We start from the raw sequence: 17,682 nt of genomic DNA, 5'->3' as shown, positions 1-17,682 counted from the left end.
ACGTGATCGAGAAATTCCTTGCGGAGATTCCTCGAGTCAATCTCTAGATAGCCGAGATGATTGGTGCTGCGGCAACAGACAGCAGTGGTCTACAGCAGTAGGTTGCAGAACGTGCGCACGTAGCCGGGGAGATAGCTGGTCGCAGTTATAGCTTGAGGCGGTGCGGTTGACGAGCGCGAGCCTACACCTCAAGTCAATTGTTTGCTCTGGAAGTAGTCTCGTCGGTCAGGTGCAGCGCGGACCAACGAAAGGCGATCAAACACGTGGGCAAACAATGCCAACGGCAACGCGCACACGAGCTCGTGCAGAACGCGGCGCCGGACGTCAATGACGGCTCTTCGCGTTTCGCGCTGCAGATGACGGTGGTACGGGACGGTTGGTGGAACACTGACCGAAGAATATCTCAAGCGGGCAGTCGAAGCACACGTAGCCGCCGGGGGGAACTGAACGCTGCAAACAATGCTGAACAGGACAAAAAGCACTTCGTTACGTCGTCGCGGTCGTGAAGCCGGGGGGGCTCGCGGAAACGATGGGGAAGCTTTTGGGCGGGGTTCAATGCAAGCAAAGAAACAGTGCAAGTGCAGCAACAGCCAGGCGGAAAGAAGAGGTCGACGAAACCGCAGGCACCGTGGGCATGTGCTGGAGAGGTGCGCGACGTGGGCGTGCGGCTGCTGCTTCGTAACCGGTGGTAACGTCGTCGAGGCGCGCCTCGTTAGCTGCTAGCTGCGGGCCGAGCACTAGAGTATCGATACTGGTGGTGGTGCTGCGGCGCCGAGGAACAACAACAACACTGCTGGGCGGCGGGGTCAGCTCAATGGTTGGGAAGTGTGAGGAACAATGAGGTGCATGGACAGGCAGACGGCACGCTCGTGGGACGGATGAGCACCAGCAGCAGGCTTTTCGCGGCTGCGGTGGGGAGAGCGGATGTGTAGAGGCGGAGGTGGTTGGGATGTGACTTGGAGGCTAGCGCCGAGCGTCAACCAGACCAGATGGACGAATGGCGGGCGTCGGCTGGGGCGAGGCCCGGCTGTCACTGATGGACGGAACCAAGGGAAACAGAGAGGGTTGGAAGAGGCTACTGACCCAATTGCTCGACGAGGGTCGACGTTCACGGCGGCGAGGCGGGAGCCTGCGGTGACGGAGCGAGCAGCTGGTGGTGCGGAGGAGGGTCGCTGTCGACGGCGATGCTGCAGTGCAGGATTCTCTGCAGGCTCGAAAAGCAGGCAGGCCGCAGGCTAAGAGGGCTGACGGAGCCGGGCGAGGAGCGCACAGCCCGCGGTGCAATCTGACCGGGATGGCTCTCTTTTCGTGGACAGCGTGCAGGGCTCGCGCTCGCGAAGCAGCCTGTGCGCACGAACGCCGCTGGGGGTCTGGCGCGGAGCGTGTGGGTGCGTGTGGGTGGATGCTGCGTGGTGTGCTGCGTGGGCGGGACGGCGCGGGCTCAGGGCGGGCGCTGCGATGCGATGTCCTGTCCAGCTGTGCAGTCTCGAGGCGGGAGGCAACCGTGCTGCAGACGCAGAGCAGGAGGAGTCCCTAAAGACGGGTGGTGGAGATCTCTGGGGACGCTCACGGCAGGCCTCGACATGGACAGAGACAATCTAAAATCGATTCGGGCCTGGTGGGGAGCGTGAGCAGAGGATCAGACGGGTGGGCCGGCCTGCGCACCATGCCTGGGCCGAGAGGTGAGTCCCGTGAAAGAGCAGCGCCCGTTTCGCACTCGAGGCACGGCCGCCGCGCTGACTGGCCTGACAAGACCATGCGACGGCCGCCAGGGACAGGCCCTGCACGCTGCGCCGACGAGCCATGCACGCAAGCGAGGCCTCCACCAAGCCACCTGACGGCGAGACATGCGCTGCAGCCTCTGGGCATGCTCCCTGCCCCGTCGTCCTGTGCCCGTCCACGCCGTGCTCGTCTGGCGACGTGTAGACGGCGCCAGAGCACCACCACCGGCCGCCCGCTGCCCCAAGCACCTAGCGGGCGCCTACCAAGTCAACGACAACAGTCTCGTCTCGCTCGCGCTGGCGCCGGCTGGGGTCCCGATAGGGAGCAGACGGCTGAATGCGCGCGTGTCCACTCAGCGTGCCCGGAGAAATTCCTGGCCCGCGCGAACTGATATCGCACGCCGCCTCCGATGCAGACGATATTGTACATGGCCGTCGTCCATGGAGCGCTGCCTGAGGCGCCCGGCCCCGGCCAGACGCTGCATGGGCTGCCTTGGCCTGTCCCGTTGCAGTCCTGGAGCCCTCGGCAAGCGCATGCTGCGTACAAATCCCTGCCTGTTTCTCGTTGGAGCCGGCGCAACCCGTTACATAAGCCGCACGCCCACCGCACAGCACAGCACAACACAGCACAACACCCGGCAGCTGATCGGACGACAACCCTGTCCGAAACGTTTCCACGGCGGGCCCAGAATCGCCTTTGCGGGTGGACAGCGCTGCGTCGTTTTGTGGAGCGCTAGACGCGATGATGTGCGCCGCCGCTGCGAGTCAAGCCAGGCGGCGCCCGAGTGCAGAGACACCACGGAGCGGACAGCCACGTTCTCTCTTCGAAACGTCCTCTTGCCAACTGCCGTCGCAGCATCCAACGACCCGTCTTCCCCCTTTGCTCTCGGCTTCGGCCAGGCCAACAGCAGGACGGGGTGGTTGGAGCGTGGAGCACCTCAGTTCCCGCTCAGGCTAAATGCCCGCGCTGCGATCCAACGACAGCTCCCAAGCACGAGCAGGGATGCCGCCCCAAAACGAGCGGGATGGACGGACGGCAGGCCGTGCCCGCGCATCCTGGCCCGTCTGCAGACGCGCGGTGGTTGGGTGGCGCCCCTTCGCAGACCGACGACGACGACCTGGGGAGAGAGCCATGTCCTGACCTCGCGCTGGCAGACGTCCTCTAGGCCCTCTGGCGACGCAGCGGGCGCGCTTCCAGCGGAGACGTGCTCCAAGCGAGCGTCCTCAACGAGGGCGCCGGTGCAACGTGGAGACTCGAGAGTGTACGATCGTCCGTCAGCTAGCATCGCGAATCACAGCCTCCTCAGAGAGCATCGGGGGGGGCCACAACTGGCGAGGCGCCGCGGCCCTCCACTCAGCGTCGCTCATGGCGCCCTCTGACGAGCGGCTTCCCTGGCCAAACGTGCCGGCTGTACCACGGGCTTGGAGTTGGACGTGGGACGCCGTGGTGCGCGATAGGACACGGCTGTTGCGGTGTGAGTTGTGTGCTGGCGCTGCTAACTGCTTCGGGCGCGGCTTCAAAGTCACGCCTCACGGCCTCCAATCCTTCGCAGCGCACACGGCGACGTCCAATATTCGCACTCGTGTCTCGCTGGCCATGGGACAGGTCAACAATGCCCCAGGTGGCCGGGGATATCGTGTTCTGGGCACACAGGCTCGTCCTTTTGGCGCCCTGAAACATTGGCCACCTCTCGAGCCGTATCGTGTCCACAGGGAGCGAGCTCCTGCCCATCTCCACATCCGCGTCACCTGATTCATGATTCACAGCACGGGGCGCCCGCAGTCCTCATGCCCATGCGAGAGCCATGCGAACTGTGTCCGTAGCGGCCGCCGGCCAGCCACACGTCGCCGCACTGTCATGGTACGCAGCCTCATGCTGCTCCCCACGGCAGTAATTCGCACCACAATACCTAATGCCAGATAGCCGCGCAGCCTCCTCAATGGCCATCAACGCATGCCACTCACAGCCATGGCGCCTCGTGAGACGTGGCAACAGGCCCCGGCGCTTTCTTACGCCTGTGCGACCACTGCCGGCATCAGATGGCTGCGGGGGTTCAGCGTCGAGGACATCACGCCTCAAGATCGCTTCCCAAGAGCGTCCATCTCTCGGATTACAAGCTCCCACTACAGCGACCATGGCAGCACAAAATCTTCATGTGCGACCCTGGCGCAGTCAAGCGACCCGCCAGTAGGTAGCCCTTCGTGCCCGCTTGCCGTGTACGCTGGAGCAACGGTCGTCATACCGCGCTCGCGTGGGCTGGACCACCCAGCACAGCGACTGCAAAGTCCAAAATAAACGTGCATTGCGCATCCGGCGCGATGTGAAGGCGGATCGTGGCAGGGCGCGCACCCGTCCGTCTCTACATGATACTTGCTGACCACCCTCGCGGCGAGAATAGGAAAGTCCATGTTAGCGACTAGCGAATGCAATGGCCAAGTCCTCGACCGAGCCACACACGAGCACACAGCTGTTGACCTTCGTACGCGAGCGGGGCGTCTTCGAGATACGGGGGTCATAACAGGCCTCCGGTATCAGCTCAGATTCTTCCAAGTAATCGTTACTTGTGAGGGATCGAGTGGGGACCGTGGCTCTGTCCGTCCGACAGAAGGACGTGTGCAATCTAGAATCGGAATCCGTAGGACCTGTGCCCGAGAAAGGAAGGATTTGGACGCTCAACTCCGCTGACAAGATCATCATCTTCTACCACCTCTAGGTACTCCCTAAGGGTCCACGTTGCAGATCTGAACCGTACGTCCATGTTCCAGAAACGTCAACGTCGAGCCTCTCCACCGCGACCCTCTGCCCAGTGCAATCTGTCTGTCGGTGTTCCTGCAGCTGTGAGGCCATCCCGCAATACGGGCTGACGCTCAAGCGCGACAAGGATCTTCATTGGCCATATGCACTGCGGGTGAGTGCAGCTGGAGCATGCGTGTGATGGAGCTCCATCCCTGTTGTGGTAGCTCTCCGCAACGCTAAGCCTGTACCCCTCCTTTGCGCTGCCTCCCGTCCATCCTTGTATGACCTAGAATAGGTCTACAGAAAGACAGTAGCACACTGCTCTTGTCCTCTCGCAACACATGGCGGCGCAGCAGCGTCGACATCAGTACGGCGTCTGATCTTCTGCCCTTTGATCACGCTCTTTGAATTCGATACTCGATGGGGATGCGGCACGGGTAACGGATCGACAAGACGCCGTGCTCTACCAATCAACGACAGCCACGTCGAGTGCAGGCGGAGCCGTTATCGGGGTCTTGACAAGCCACCGCTGGGTGTTTGCAACACGGGCCAACTCCTTGCAGCCCGTAAGACAAGGATTCGACATCATCCCGCAATTGGCCGATAGTCTGGACTGGCTTCACCGGACCGCCTTCTTCCAATGATTGTGCCCTCGTCTCATCTTCTCTCGTGCCACCAACGCGCTCGCTCAGTTATCTAGCGCCTTCGCGGGTCCATACGACACTGAAAGGTGAAAGCAGACTGTCGACGTGAGGGGGGCATCCTTGCTGAAAGGTTTGCTCCAATTTTGCCGATGACCCCTCAACACCATCGCTAACACATGCCTACACCGCTATTCTATTCCAGTGATCGAGAGTTTGGTTCGATGGGGTGGCAAGGATCGATCAACATGTACTGTGTATAGCATTCCCAGCAAGCATGGGTTTTGACACAGGCGCACACACAGTCGTGCCGCATACATACATGCATGCTCCATTTACTTGCCAACTCTGGCGTCAAAGCCGTAAAAGGCGCAGAGCTCGCCAGTGTCCGATTCTACACGGTCGTAAGTACGTCTACCGTGATCGTGCAGTGCAGACGCAGACGCAGATGCAGACACTTGCCTACATCGGCTCTATGCAGCATCGCGACAGCCTCTTGCCAGCTTGCAGAGCAGAGGCGATAAGCGGCTCTGCGTCCCGCATGAGCACGACATAGCTACATGCATCCATCACATGCGCATGTGGCCGTTACTTAAGGGTCCGCTGCAGTCCATCAACATGGCGTAAAGCATGATTACGTTCGCAAGCTTGCAACAAGAATTCCATAACATGCTTTTTCCTAAGCCATGCAACCAATATGCCACCTCGTTCATAAAGCCCTGTTCAGGCAGCTCCTCCGTGAACACGCGTTCTAAAGGTTGCTCCGGCGGAATATTGAATGTTGGTCAGGACACACCATGTCTGCATTCTGCCTGTTAACCTTGTTTTGCCTGGAAAGCATCAAAGCACAGAGCCCAGATCGCTGGTACATCGATCCGACATGCAACCACGGGAAGCGTCTAGCCGCCACACCCAAGCTTTGGTCGCATATTCATGATATTGAAGACCATGTTGCCTTCTGTCACGAAAGCTGAATCTGGTATCCAGCCATTCCCGGATAGGAGGGTGCGGCATTTCCTAAGCGCTGTTGCACTCTATAGCTAATCAGCTACCTCTTCCAAGTATACTCATATATGCCTTCCAACGCGGTCGTCGAGCTCAACACTTTACAGCAGTGGCGCGCCGGATGAAATGATCATTACGAGAGCATTCCAAAATCGCTGTAGCCTTCAGCCTGTGAAGACCGGATCTGACATTGGGCTCTTGGGTTTCTAAACTGTCGCGGTCTATACGATCATCTTAGTCACTTCGCCGCGCCGTTCGTCCATCGACAGCCCCTGCTCGGATTGTACTTTCGTCTTCATAGGGTGGCTTGGTCGGACTGCGCTCCGATCTCGATGTTGCAAATGAATTGTCTTCACGTTCGTCTCGCTTTTCCACGGTTGAACTCAACCGACAAGGCCCCACCTTGGCAACTACAGTACGCGACGCCTCGACGGAAGGCACCGTGTGGCCGAGCCTTGTTAAAGAGCTTGGCTGGTGTGTAAGCTACCCGACTAGGTTCGCTAGGAACGAAAAGTTTCTTCGCGATGCGTGAAGCTCAGATGTTGACAAAATCGGATCCAAGTCCGCTGCTGTGCGGGGTGCATGATTGCGAGCAGTCGATCCGCTTACAGCTTGCTCAACCATGGTCCCCGACCCGTCCAACCTTTCTCTTCGCAGAGAAGATGTTTCACGCTGACGGTCAGCCCACGCTCCCCATGTGCTGATTGCTCGGGTCCATGGTGCTTAATCAGGGGATCGTCTTTTCTTCTGCAAGCCCCTTGGCGCCCCTCAACGGGCTTGCATCAACACAGTCCGGCCCAGTGCCTGGTCTTCTAATGCCCATACATGCACTCCGGCCTGCGTCGCTATTCTCGATCAGCCCTGCGTATGTCTAGATCGATGACGTGGAATCTCTGAATGAAGGCACCGCCGTTAGCCGGCGATCCACTTTGCATGCGTTGGTGTCAACGCACGATGTACCCGGTACAGTAGTAACATGTCGCGGGTACTGCACGATTCAGCCGCCAGGGACACTTGCATCGGCCCCTCTTCATCGCCCTACATGTGTATGGTCTCCTCCATGACTCGCATTCTCCCATGAAACGTTCAATTCCAGACGAGAGAAACAATCATTAGAGCTTCACCCATCCTGCAACCAGGAGATAGGACAGACGCGCAGATTCGTTCCTGCCTGCATGGCGTCTGATGTGCCGCTTGCATGCTGCAGTCTCTTGCTGGCGTTGCCGAGCGCCCCAGCCTCGACGAGCAATCCGCTGTGCGGGGTTGGGTCACGTGCGCTCTTGCTCTCCACGCCATGTTCCCTGTGTTACCCAACACACATGTGAAACGCAGTGCGCACGTTTGATAGCTGGACGTTGTCTACCAATTACCAGAAAAGGTAATGCATAGCCCTATCCAGCCTCCCATCCGGCAATCTCTCGAGGATGCTGCGTTTGATGCATCCACATCGACAATGCTCGTTCCAGTGACCACAGAGTGCGATCCCACCATTGATTCGCCATGGAAGTGCCAACTCATGCGCTCACTCTGTTGTCTTCTTGCCATGTGAGCTCCGCGTGACGCAAATGCATCCTCGTACCGGCCTTTGTGTAACGCGCAGCTTCCACAAAGAATAACCCTTGGCGGCAACCGCATCTATATGGGACGCGTGATTGCCCCAGAAAGTCACGAAAGAGAGTGTAATAGTGCTTTACAGCTAAGCGATAAACCATCATCCCACCCGATACCCAGTACCTGCCGGTCTGAACGTCAATCGCAACTTCCAGTGTTGACATCACCTTCCTCCAGCATAAGTGAAGAGGCCTCACACCTGCACTCTAGACTCGCCAGCAGGTCCTCAGAAATGGTGTCCTTCGGCCTGCTCGCCCTAACAGGCCTCTTCTGCATCCTCGTCCCCATTCTCCGCCACATTCAGCGCCTCTACTTGAATTACAGGCTCGCAAAGCAGACAGGCCTACACATCTTCATAGCGCCCGTCGACCCGTACGGTATCCTCTGGCAGGCTGGCTCGCGATTTTTCACGCCTGTTCTACAGCATTTCCAATGGTGTAGAATCATCGATCTGTCCTGGACCTGGGAAGACGATTGCACGCGACATGAGAAATACGGCGAGAATTTCATCGTGGTCAGCCCGGCCATGAATATAATATACACGAGCGACAAGGTCGCGGTTGAAGAGGTGCTGGCGAAGAGGAAAGTGTTTATCAAGCCGAAGCTTTATGGTGAGTGCGCAGATCTGGCAGTCCGTGGTATTGAGCATTGCTGAATGGTGAATAGAAATGATGAACATGTTCGGGAAGAACGTGGACACGGTGAGTGAAGCTCGCTTTCCCCATCCGACTCAATCATACTGTCGGAGTTGAGCAGGCCACAACGCAACCGCGACTCCACAACCCTTGATCAATGTTTAGATACATCAAAAAGTTGGCGACTCGTCGTTTCTTGCTACTCCTGTACACACTGTGTGAAAACAAAGCTTTTGACGTGGACTGTACCAGCCAAAGAGAGCTTCCCACCGCACAATAACATGCTAAACCAAATGTAGGTCAATGGCGAGGAGTGGTCGAGACACCGCAAGATCACGGCTCCCTGCTTTAACGAACGTGTTTCCGGCTTTGTCTGGGATGAGTCTGTCCGACAGTCCCAAGCTATGCTTAATCAATGGCTTGCACAACCCGAGGGCAAGGTATCGAAGATGGTTGATGATACGCGTATCGTCGCATTGCATGTCCTCTATGCAGCTGGATTTGGCGTGCAACATGATTTCAGCGGCGGTGTTCGCATTTCTGCCCCTGGACATGAGCTCTCACACCGCGATACGCTCATGACGATGCTAAACAATTTCATCGCTACAATGATCGTCGCGCCTCAAGAGGCCTTCTTCGATAAGATCGCCGTGATCTTGAGCCCGCGGATGAGAAGCGTTTTGCTCGCAATCAAAGAATTCCGGCGATATACGGACGAGGCCATAGCTTCGGAACGAATCCTTCTGGCCCAAGATCGCGGTGACCAGAAACATAATCTCATGAGTACGCTGATTCGCACATCTGATCAAGCCAAGGTCGACGGTGCACAATCTGCGATGAAACTCACGGATGACGAGATCAAAGGCAACATCTTCATCTTCAATGTAGCTGGCCATGATACCACAGCGAATACGCTTGCGTATACCTTTGCTTTGCTAGCCATCAATCCAGAGGTCCAGAAATGGGTGATCGAAGAAATCGACGAAGTGCTGCTGGGCGATAACAGTTTGGTGTACGAAGATGCATACCCACGTCTGAAAAGGGTCATGGCTGTCATGGTGAGTTTCTACAAATCTTCTAGCACTTACAGTTCTTCATCAGAGGCCTTGGCACCCTGTTGCCCCCTGCGTTTGCCATTTCGCAAGATGCACTCTCCAGGTCTTTGACTTGAAAGCGTGTCTCATGGGGTGGGGTTTTCGGGCCTCTGAACTTGGTAATTCTCATCATGCCACCATATGGCTGAATCAAACAGTACGAGACGCTGCGACTCTTCGGGCCGGTACCGCAGATACCGCGGGGCCTAGTCACTCCCAACGTGCCTCTAACCATCACTCGTCCGAACTCAGGGACATCAATGGCATCCTCCTCTTCGACCACCACCCTTCTCATTCCACCAAATACCCTAGTAAACCTGAACATCCACGCAATGCACACCACGCCTTCGACGTACGCCAGCCACAAGGTATGGAACCCCAAGAGATGGATTACCTCCTCTTCACCTATGCCACAATCCGCCCCATCTAATCCTTTGACGCTACAAAACGAGAACCTTCTTCACATGGAGCAGGGCTTTGCGCCATGGGCTAGCGGACCTCGCATCTGTCCTGGCATGAAGTTCGCGCAGGTGGAGTTTACGGCGGTGTTGAGTACAGTGTTGAAGAGGGCATGGATCGCACCGAGCGTGAAGGGTGGTGAGGGCGGCAGTGAGATGACAGCGAAGACGGAGGTTGAGGCGTTGCTGCAGGACTCGCATCATATTGGTGCAACGATATCCATGAAGAGGCCGGAGGACCTGTGGCTCAAGGTCTCGAAGCGGTAGGAGCGGGCAATCCGTTAAATGGCTATTTCAGTAGTTCGTATATGAGCATCTTGGCGGCAGGCAAAGTGTGTTGGGGAGTCTCATTGTTCAGTACTGCGTCACGTCGTCGGGCGGGAGCTTGTACAATGTTGCTGCACGATGGCAATTCCCAATCGAAATTCCCGACCAGACAGCAGAAACGACTCCTTTATACCCAGTGCACCCCTACACAGGGCGAACAGATTTAAATTCGCCCTCGTGTCACGCACGTCAAAGCTCATGCAGGTGTAAACAATCTCCACTTCTCCAAGCAGGGTCTCCCCTAGCCTACGCTTCCGCTGCTCCGTGCTGACTCCCCCCGCATGCAGGCGATGCTCATGCAATGATCTGTTGTTAGGGTTACCTTTGGTGCCATTTGATGGAACGAGCGTCTCGCGTCGAAGCGAACGATGGGGTGGGGATGGCGAGTAGATCCGTGAGCTGGGTCGGTGTTTCAGATGTGCAGGGAGGATGTACCATGTATCAGACCATGCGATGAACGACATATCTATCCGTGAACGAGGGTTGCGGGCCTGTTTCCTTAGACTTCAAAGCGTACCGGGCATTAAATACGACTGCGGTCATGACGTGCATTCGCAACGCGCAGCGATTGATGGAAATGCATGCAGCAACGTGACATTGCTATCAGTAAGGCAATATATAACAGTGCTCACTCTACCCCATTACATTCAATCCTCCCATCTGCAACAGCATCGTCCGTAGCAACAACCATCAATACCAACAAGACCGCTTCAACCCCTGAACAAGCCTTAATTCCTATCTATGAGACTGTTGCAACACATCCTTATGTCCCAGCATCCGCTGTTCGCCGTGTACGTTCTCAAAGTAACTTATCAAACGTTGGTCTCGGGGTCGATCATACCTTCTGACATGATGCCTGTCAGGGGATTAATGTCAATGTAGCCTGGAGCGGATTAGCTCACGGCCTCCATCAACATATGCGGTAAGAGACCTGCTTCAAGTTCGACCTGCAAGAACGGAGCGTAGAGCTTTCTATTCGCGACCAAGGCCCCTGTTTTCGGATCGCGCGTGTCCAAGTTTTTTCTGCGGCGAAATAACATGGACGTATTGAATACCGTCGTTGCCTGTGTAAATAAATGCAGATGCGAAAATTCCGTTCAGCAGCAAGACCCTGGAAGTTTCTGGGTAAGGCTATTCTGAATATCTGGTCGAATCCTGAGCTTCCAACTAGGATTGGATCTAGACTGTGATTTTTGTGTTCGATGTGAGCCTGCCTTCGTGACTGCATGAACTCACTTGCTTATGATAAATTGTGGGACTGTTGTTGCCTCCCCGTGTTATCGTATCCGCGTCTTCTAGCGTATATCTCTGCGGAATATAAGCGACCGAACAGTGTTTGACGGGTCCAGACGTGAGCCCGTGAAGAGAACATTGCCTGCTGCAATGTGAACACTATAACGCTGTGTAACAGAACGAAGTCAGAAAGAGGAAAGGGTCGTTACTTGTGGAATCGGAGGACTCGAAACTAGTTTGGGACTCACAAGCCTCGCTCCGTCTCGGACGAGAGTAGAGGATGCCGCAAAGCTGGTAGAGCAGGCCAGCTAGCAGGAAAGCCCCGGTCAGCTTGCCATCTCCAAGACTAAGCTAGACCACAAGAGCCTCTACAGTAATCTAGCTAACATCTCAAGAGCCTGTTTACAATCCAGGAACGGCCCCATTCTTATTGTGGAGATTATATTCCTCGTCCAGTGACCAGACAGTTGCGCGCGATGCAGACCAATCAAATGTGATGTGTCTTTGACATCTTGTCCAACAGGTTCGCCAAGTCAGTGTCAACAGGAAACCAGGCGATATGCCTGAAGGCTAGCCGGATCCATTGCATGGAAGGGATGGTAACGAAAAGATGAGCGATCTGGATTCGGGTGATGCTCCGATGGTTGCTAGGCTACAGTGCAGACAGCTTCGCCAACTAGCTAGAGCAGTGCAAGTGGCCACCCAGAACCATATTGAAAAGTGCTTTCCGTATTTGATACATTTTGATCAAAGCCCGATAGGCGATTCACAGGCGATTTTGTAGCCCTGTTATCGACAACTGACATGGAAGAAGCTGTGTGTTGCGATAGGCATCATGGCAATATCCCCCCTGAATGCAGACGGATGCTTTTGGCTGTAACGGGAGATCTGACAAAAGAACAGTTACTGTGGAGAACTTTCCATAGGAATAAATGTTCCCGTCGTCGCTGAATTAAAGTGCACATACGGAAAAATTGGGGTTTTATAGGCATGTCCTGTGTATGGCAGCAGATGCATGGTGCGCGCATTACGCACGATGTCTTCGACAATCGTAGTACAACTTGGATCGGAGTATGATGCAGAAGTGAAGGACAAGCTGGCAATAAGCGATGAGAATAGAGTTGGCGTTATTGAAGCGGCTACAACGTCAGTATGGCTAGTGCTAGCCACCTAGGGAAGTGCGACATCCTGCCCACCGAGAGGATCTCCAATCAGTGGGACACTCGTCTATCCGGCCGCAGTTAACTGAAAAAACATATGTCAGCCCCTCATGTTGCCTTGATCCAGAAGTGCGCCTGCGTCGTGAGTGACAACAGGGAGACACTCGTGTTTCAACCATTTCAGTCATTTCAATTGCTCGTGAATGTCTCAAGGGCGCCAATGTGAATGGAAAAGTTCTCGGAAGCTTGCATAAAGTAAATACGAGACCCATGAAGAGCTTGGAACTGGAGTGTTGCCTTTCTTTGAACGCCTGACCCCTAAATACTGAAAACCGCTCACAGGAAGCAATAGATAACCACGAAATACCCAATGACAAAGAATAATCCAGCAACAATAATGACATTGAGCAAACCATCATCGACTTTCTCAGCTTTCTCATAGCATGGCTCCTCCTTAGGAGACTCCTACACCAGCTCGCCCTCTCCCTCCTCTTCAAAGTCGCCCTCCTCATCCCAATCCACCTCGGCTGCAGCCTCATCAGCCTTCCTCTGGACTTCAGCAAGACCTGACATTTCTTCAACCCAGCCCTTCTCGTTTAGTGCCTTCTGCACAAAGTTCCAAGAATCTTTCTGGTAGAGATCGAGTACCTTGTCGCTACACGCTGAGCAGCAGTCGTACGGTTGTCCGACTACCTGCCTGTTGTTGAAGTCGTGAAGTGTACCCCGTATTGTATGAGGTACAATGCCGAGTGGATGTACGAAGGGCGCTGGTAATGAGGGGTGGGAAGATGAAAGTGGTTGTACGGGGGGGTCTTTTGATGGATCCACTGGTGCTCGAGCCTTGGATGGATGCTGTAACACACTGACCAGGAGCTCGACTAACAGGCTTGAAGCTAGAGGCGCGACACCTGGTCGAGTCACTGTACATTGCTGGTCTAATGTAGCATTGCTCAAGGACTAGCATTATTAGTACAGTAGTGGATGATTTGCGGTCATCCTAACTTACATCTGCTGGGGCCACAACATCATTGCAGAAATAGCAGCCCAGCTCTTCCTCGCCTTCCCCTTTCTGGGTGGGTTTGAGGCCATGTCGCATGACCACGAAAGTGTCGAATCCTAGAGCCGCGTTGAGGACGATCTTGCCTTTTGCTTTGCCCATCACAGTAGGCAGCCATCTGCTTTCTCGTGTGTCCATCAGCAAGAAAATGGCGTCATGTTCATCCATAAGTTTTTCGAGCTGCTCAAAATTCGACTTCGTCTTGGCCTCATCGGTCATAGGATGACCTGCCATCGGCACTTCCATCACATAGCCCTTCGCGTCAACACCAGGATAAATTTCTTCCAGTACTTCCGCTGCTCGTTCTGCTTTCTTGGCGCCCCCTTGGAGGCAGTCTTTGAAATCGAACAGAGGCTGCCGTACCGGATTTGAGAAGCTCACGGTCGCATTGTCAACAAAGGTAATCTTTCGTACGCCCCAACCCATCAGTGTTCGTGAGACGTAAGAGCCTAACGTGCCGGCGCCAAGCAACAAACATTTACAATTCTTGATAACGTCGAGGTCAATGGTGGGAGCTATGCGCCACTTAATCAGCTTGAGATTCAAGTCTACAGCTTGATCGGCGAGTTTCCGCTCATCCATGTATTCGGAGAGGTCCACGGTGCGGGACGTCAACTTGTTGTTTTCATTCCTTTCCCAGCCAGTCACCTTGGGCAATTTGGGTAACCGGACGGTGGAGTCTTCGGATGAAAGTTCTGATTCAACAGGTGGAGACTCAAGCTGCAGTATCAAGGAACGGGCCTCCTCTCGTCGGACGTGTGTGTCCCGATAACACAGAATTTGGACACTGTTCAGTTTCCATCGATAGCGGATGAGAATCAGCAGGTTTCGCAGTACCCAACTGGGATTCTCGTCATAGGTTGAAGGATCAGCAAAGCATACAAATCGGTCTTCCTTGTTCACATCCTCAAAGAAGTCCTTCTCGTATGAGGATAAGCTACCGATCACCCATCGGTACCCCAACTCATCGATAGGCGTTGTAGGGGGACCTTCAGGATCCTCGTCGGGTGGATTTGAGCGGACCTTCTTTGCGAGGAAAAGGCCCCGCTGACGCGCGTCAGAGCGGTACTTCCACGTCTGCACAGCATCCACCAGCTGCACTGTCTCTCGTGAAGTGAATCTGCCAGTTTCTCTGACTTGCTTCCATTGCGGGTCTGACTGTATAGCCGGGAAGCCAAAGTGATATGTGAACTTGTACTTTTTGAGGTTCGCAAAAGTGATGAGAGTGAAAGCGGCAAGGAGGGAGGGGCACTCGTATATAGATCCGTCGTGTATCGCTTCCCATGTCTGTCACAGGTTAGCGTTCAGCAAACAGGCTGGATCCCGCTGCATGCAGCTTACCGTCCTCGCGCATCGCTCCAAGATCTGAGTCCTATCCAGGTTCTTGTAGTCTTCGATAGTGTTACAGTTCTTGATGATACCCTCGGCGCGACAGAAGTTTGGTGGAGTGTCATCCGATGTCAGTGCGTTTGGGTGGATCTGGATGCGGTTGGAGCGCCCCGGAGAATCGCCTGCGCGTACCTCGTACAGGCCGAGGACCTTGCGTGCCGAGTCGTCAAGCTTGTCATGGTTGATCTTGATGTTTGCGAGGGCAGCGTAGAACTGCACGTCGACGTCGCTCTGCCATGGCGCGAATTTGAGTGTAGCCATAGTGGGTGATGCTCGCGGCTGAAGAAGTATGAAAGGGTATATGAGAGTCCACCGGGTGCTAAATCAATATGTTGGTGAGCGAAGGTAATACAAAGTATCGCTGGGAGTCACAAGAAGGTGGACGCGTGCAGACACGACCTCGGGTGCACGTGCAGCGATCAGGCACCTGGGTGAATGTCTCAAAGCTCTCGTCAGGCAGCGCGAGCTTCAGCCTCCAACCGCCGCCGCGGCTTCCCTCAAAGCCCCGCACTATCCTCATCTGGCGGCGGGGCAGTCAAGCCCGACGTCACTCGCCCATTTGGCGCGTTCCTGCCGAGTCGCGCTAACGACACGCCCACGCCCGCGCCCACTCCCTCCCACTCCAGTAACGCACTCCGTACCCACTCTAGGCATGACGACCGCATCAACGACCATCTCAACAAAAGAAGTCTCTTTCTTCGAGAGATATGACCGGGCTCCGCATGTTCTGAAGAGCTTTCCGTCTGCGCGCTCGCTGAACACTGTCCCCATATTCCGACATATATACAGTCATGGCCCGTCTCAATCCCTCCGAGGAGTGTCCTCAGACTCCCTTTCTACGTAGATGAGGTTGAAATTCGACGAAATTGATGCAGCGCAAACAGTGCTCCAATGGTCTCGAGGCCTTGCTTCTCCTACAAGGACATTATTCGACGGTAGCCATGTCAGTGAGCTAATAACCGCATACAACACCGGATGATGGGCGGATTGGAAGGACTGCGAGCACATCACAAGGAAGCGTGGCCTAGAACTCAGCTTCACTGCGTACTGAAAATCCGACTTCGCAGGTCAATTGAGTTTTCACACTACACTGTGTTTACAGCAACTTAGATCTGGGGGTTCAGTTCCCAAACCCACAACGGGCAGCCATCATTTGGGACTTTGACAAAGCTGCACAGGAGGATGATAATGTAAGCGTAGACGAAGCTTCCACGGAACAGAGTACCCCAGCCATGAGACTATTCACGGCAGCAGCGCCACTTCGGAGACTTTAGAAAGATAAGTGAACAGCTCTTCAACCAGTTCATGGGTCGGTTGAGCGCGATTGCGGCGCTCATCTTCACGCGACGAGAGGAGGAAAGCCGGCAACGTTAAGGCATGGGCGCAAAGCTACACCTCGACACCAGTAAGGGGGGTTTCTCCCCTATCTCTTCAAGAACGGATACCTCAACCGAGGCGGCAGCAAGCCAACATCACAGCCCTGCTATCGGCGGTCTAGAATCATGCTGCAATGCAATGCGCTTTAAATCCCATATTGCTGCAGCATTAGACATGTCTTATTGTTATTCGATTCAGGAACAGCACATACCGTAGTCAAAGTATGCCCACCGATCTCGATTGAGTCAGCTTGAACGGAGATTACAGGGAGATTCGTACCATTCGCAAATCGCCCCGCATAGTCAGCTGCATGCGGTACCTTCATAATGAATCGGACCTCGTAAGGACGTCCTGGCCAACAGAGTTGGTCGCAGCTTGTCTTAAAGTATTCACAATCATGATTTTCTCACCGATCATGAACGGGCTGTAAACGTACCGACCCCCACGGCTGCGGCCGTCAGGGCGTTGTGGTCAGGATCTTGACCCGAGCGCGTGGTGCCATTCACCATAGCCTATCAACTTCGCGGAGCAGCGTGTCCGTCTTATTGACAAACAGCTCAGCTTAGGCGGCAGCAATTCATGTCTAGGCTCACTTAAGCATGTAGACAACCTTCACTGCTACCTGCATCGGCTTCTAGTATGAGATTTAACATGCGGTCGCATACCTTGAGCGGGGTACCCAGTCCATACTACCAAGTTTTCGTCAATTCACCATTTCTACTAGCGCACTCTACAGCCTCACGTGTCCCAACAGAAGCCGCTCGTATTCAATACAGCTGGCGTCAGCCCCTTTTGGTTATTTGCAGCACCACAGCTTCGATACGGCGTCCAGGACTGACACGCATAACATACTGCACGCTCACTCCTGATCGGTAGTGGCGGGCGTACCCGACAAGGTCGTGCAGGCGCCTTGCACTGCCGGCACTTCAGGCACGCCTGGCGATTGGACAGCCATCGTGTTCCGGGATCCGTGATCGGTAATGAGAACGAGACGTGGTACTTGAACGACATGACTTGATATTATGGGGAAATGCGGCACAGTATCATGTATGCATGGTCGGTGTATTCGTAAACAGGACAAGAGGGAACGCAGGTGAGCGGTAGGCATTGACGCCCAGGGCATGCACGGTTCAGTGCCAAGCAATAAAGACGTGGAGATGTAGCGTTGCTAAGGAAACTCGAATAGAGAGATAGGTAAGCGGATCTGTATGTACATGTGTAGTATGGAAGAGACAGA

General features: G+C 54.9%; 2 protein-coding genes across 2 annotated transcripts; one reads left to right on the top strand and one right to left on the bottom strand.

The window, feature by feature from the left end:
- Window positions 1-7,947: 7,947 nt before the first annotated feature.
- Window positions 7,948-10,169, top strand: N0V89_010990 (uncharacterized protein; the record flags this gene model as incomplete). Its single annotated transcript, XM_056219728.1, has 4 exons — window positions 7,948-8,326; window positions 8,382-8,416; window positions 8,650-9,408; window positions 9,603-10,169. The coding sequence occupies 4 exons, from the start codon at window positions 7,948-7,950 to the stop codon at window positions 10,167-10,169; spliced, it is 1,740 nt and encodes a 579-aa protein (XP_056066855.1).
- Window positions 10,170-13,087: 2,918 nt separating this feature from the next.
- Window positions 13,088-15,329, bottom strand: ATG7 (Autophagy protein 7; the record flags this gene model as incomplete). The annotated part of the gene is made up of 4 exons (XM_056219727.1): window positions 13,088-13,277; window positions 13,506-13,579; window positions 13,629-14,966; window positions 15,021-15,329. The coding sequence occupies 4 exons, from the start codon at window positions 15,327-15,329 to the stop codon at window positions 13,088-13,090; spliced, it is 1,911 nt and encodes a 636-aa protein (XP_056066854.1).
- Window positions 15,330-17,682: the final 2,353 nt, after the last annotated feature.

This window comes from Didymosphaeria variabile, assembly GCF_027946475.1.
Source record: "Didymosphaeria variabile strain IMI 356815 chromosome Unknown scaffold_8, whole genome shotgun sequence".
NCBI classification, from domain to species: Eukaryota; Fungi; Ascomycota; class Dothideomycetes; order Pleosporales; family Didymosphaeriaceae; genus Didymosphaeria; species Didymosphaeria variabile.
The sequence above is the reverse complement of the archived record's forward strand: the minus strand, read 5'-3'. Positions and strand labels throughout refer to the sequence as shown.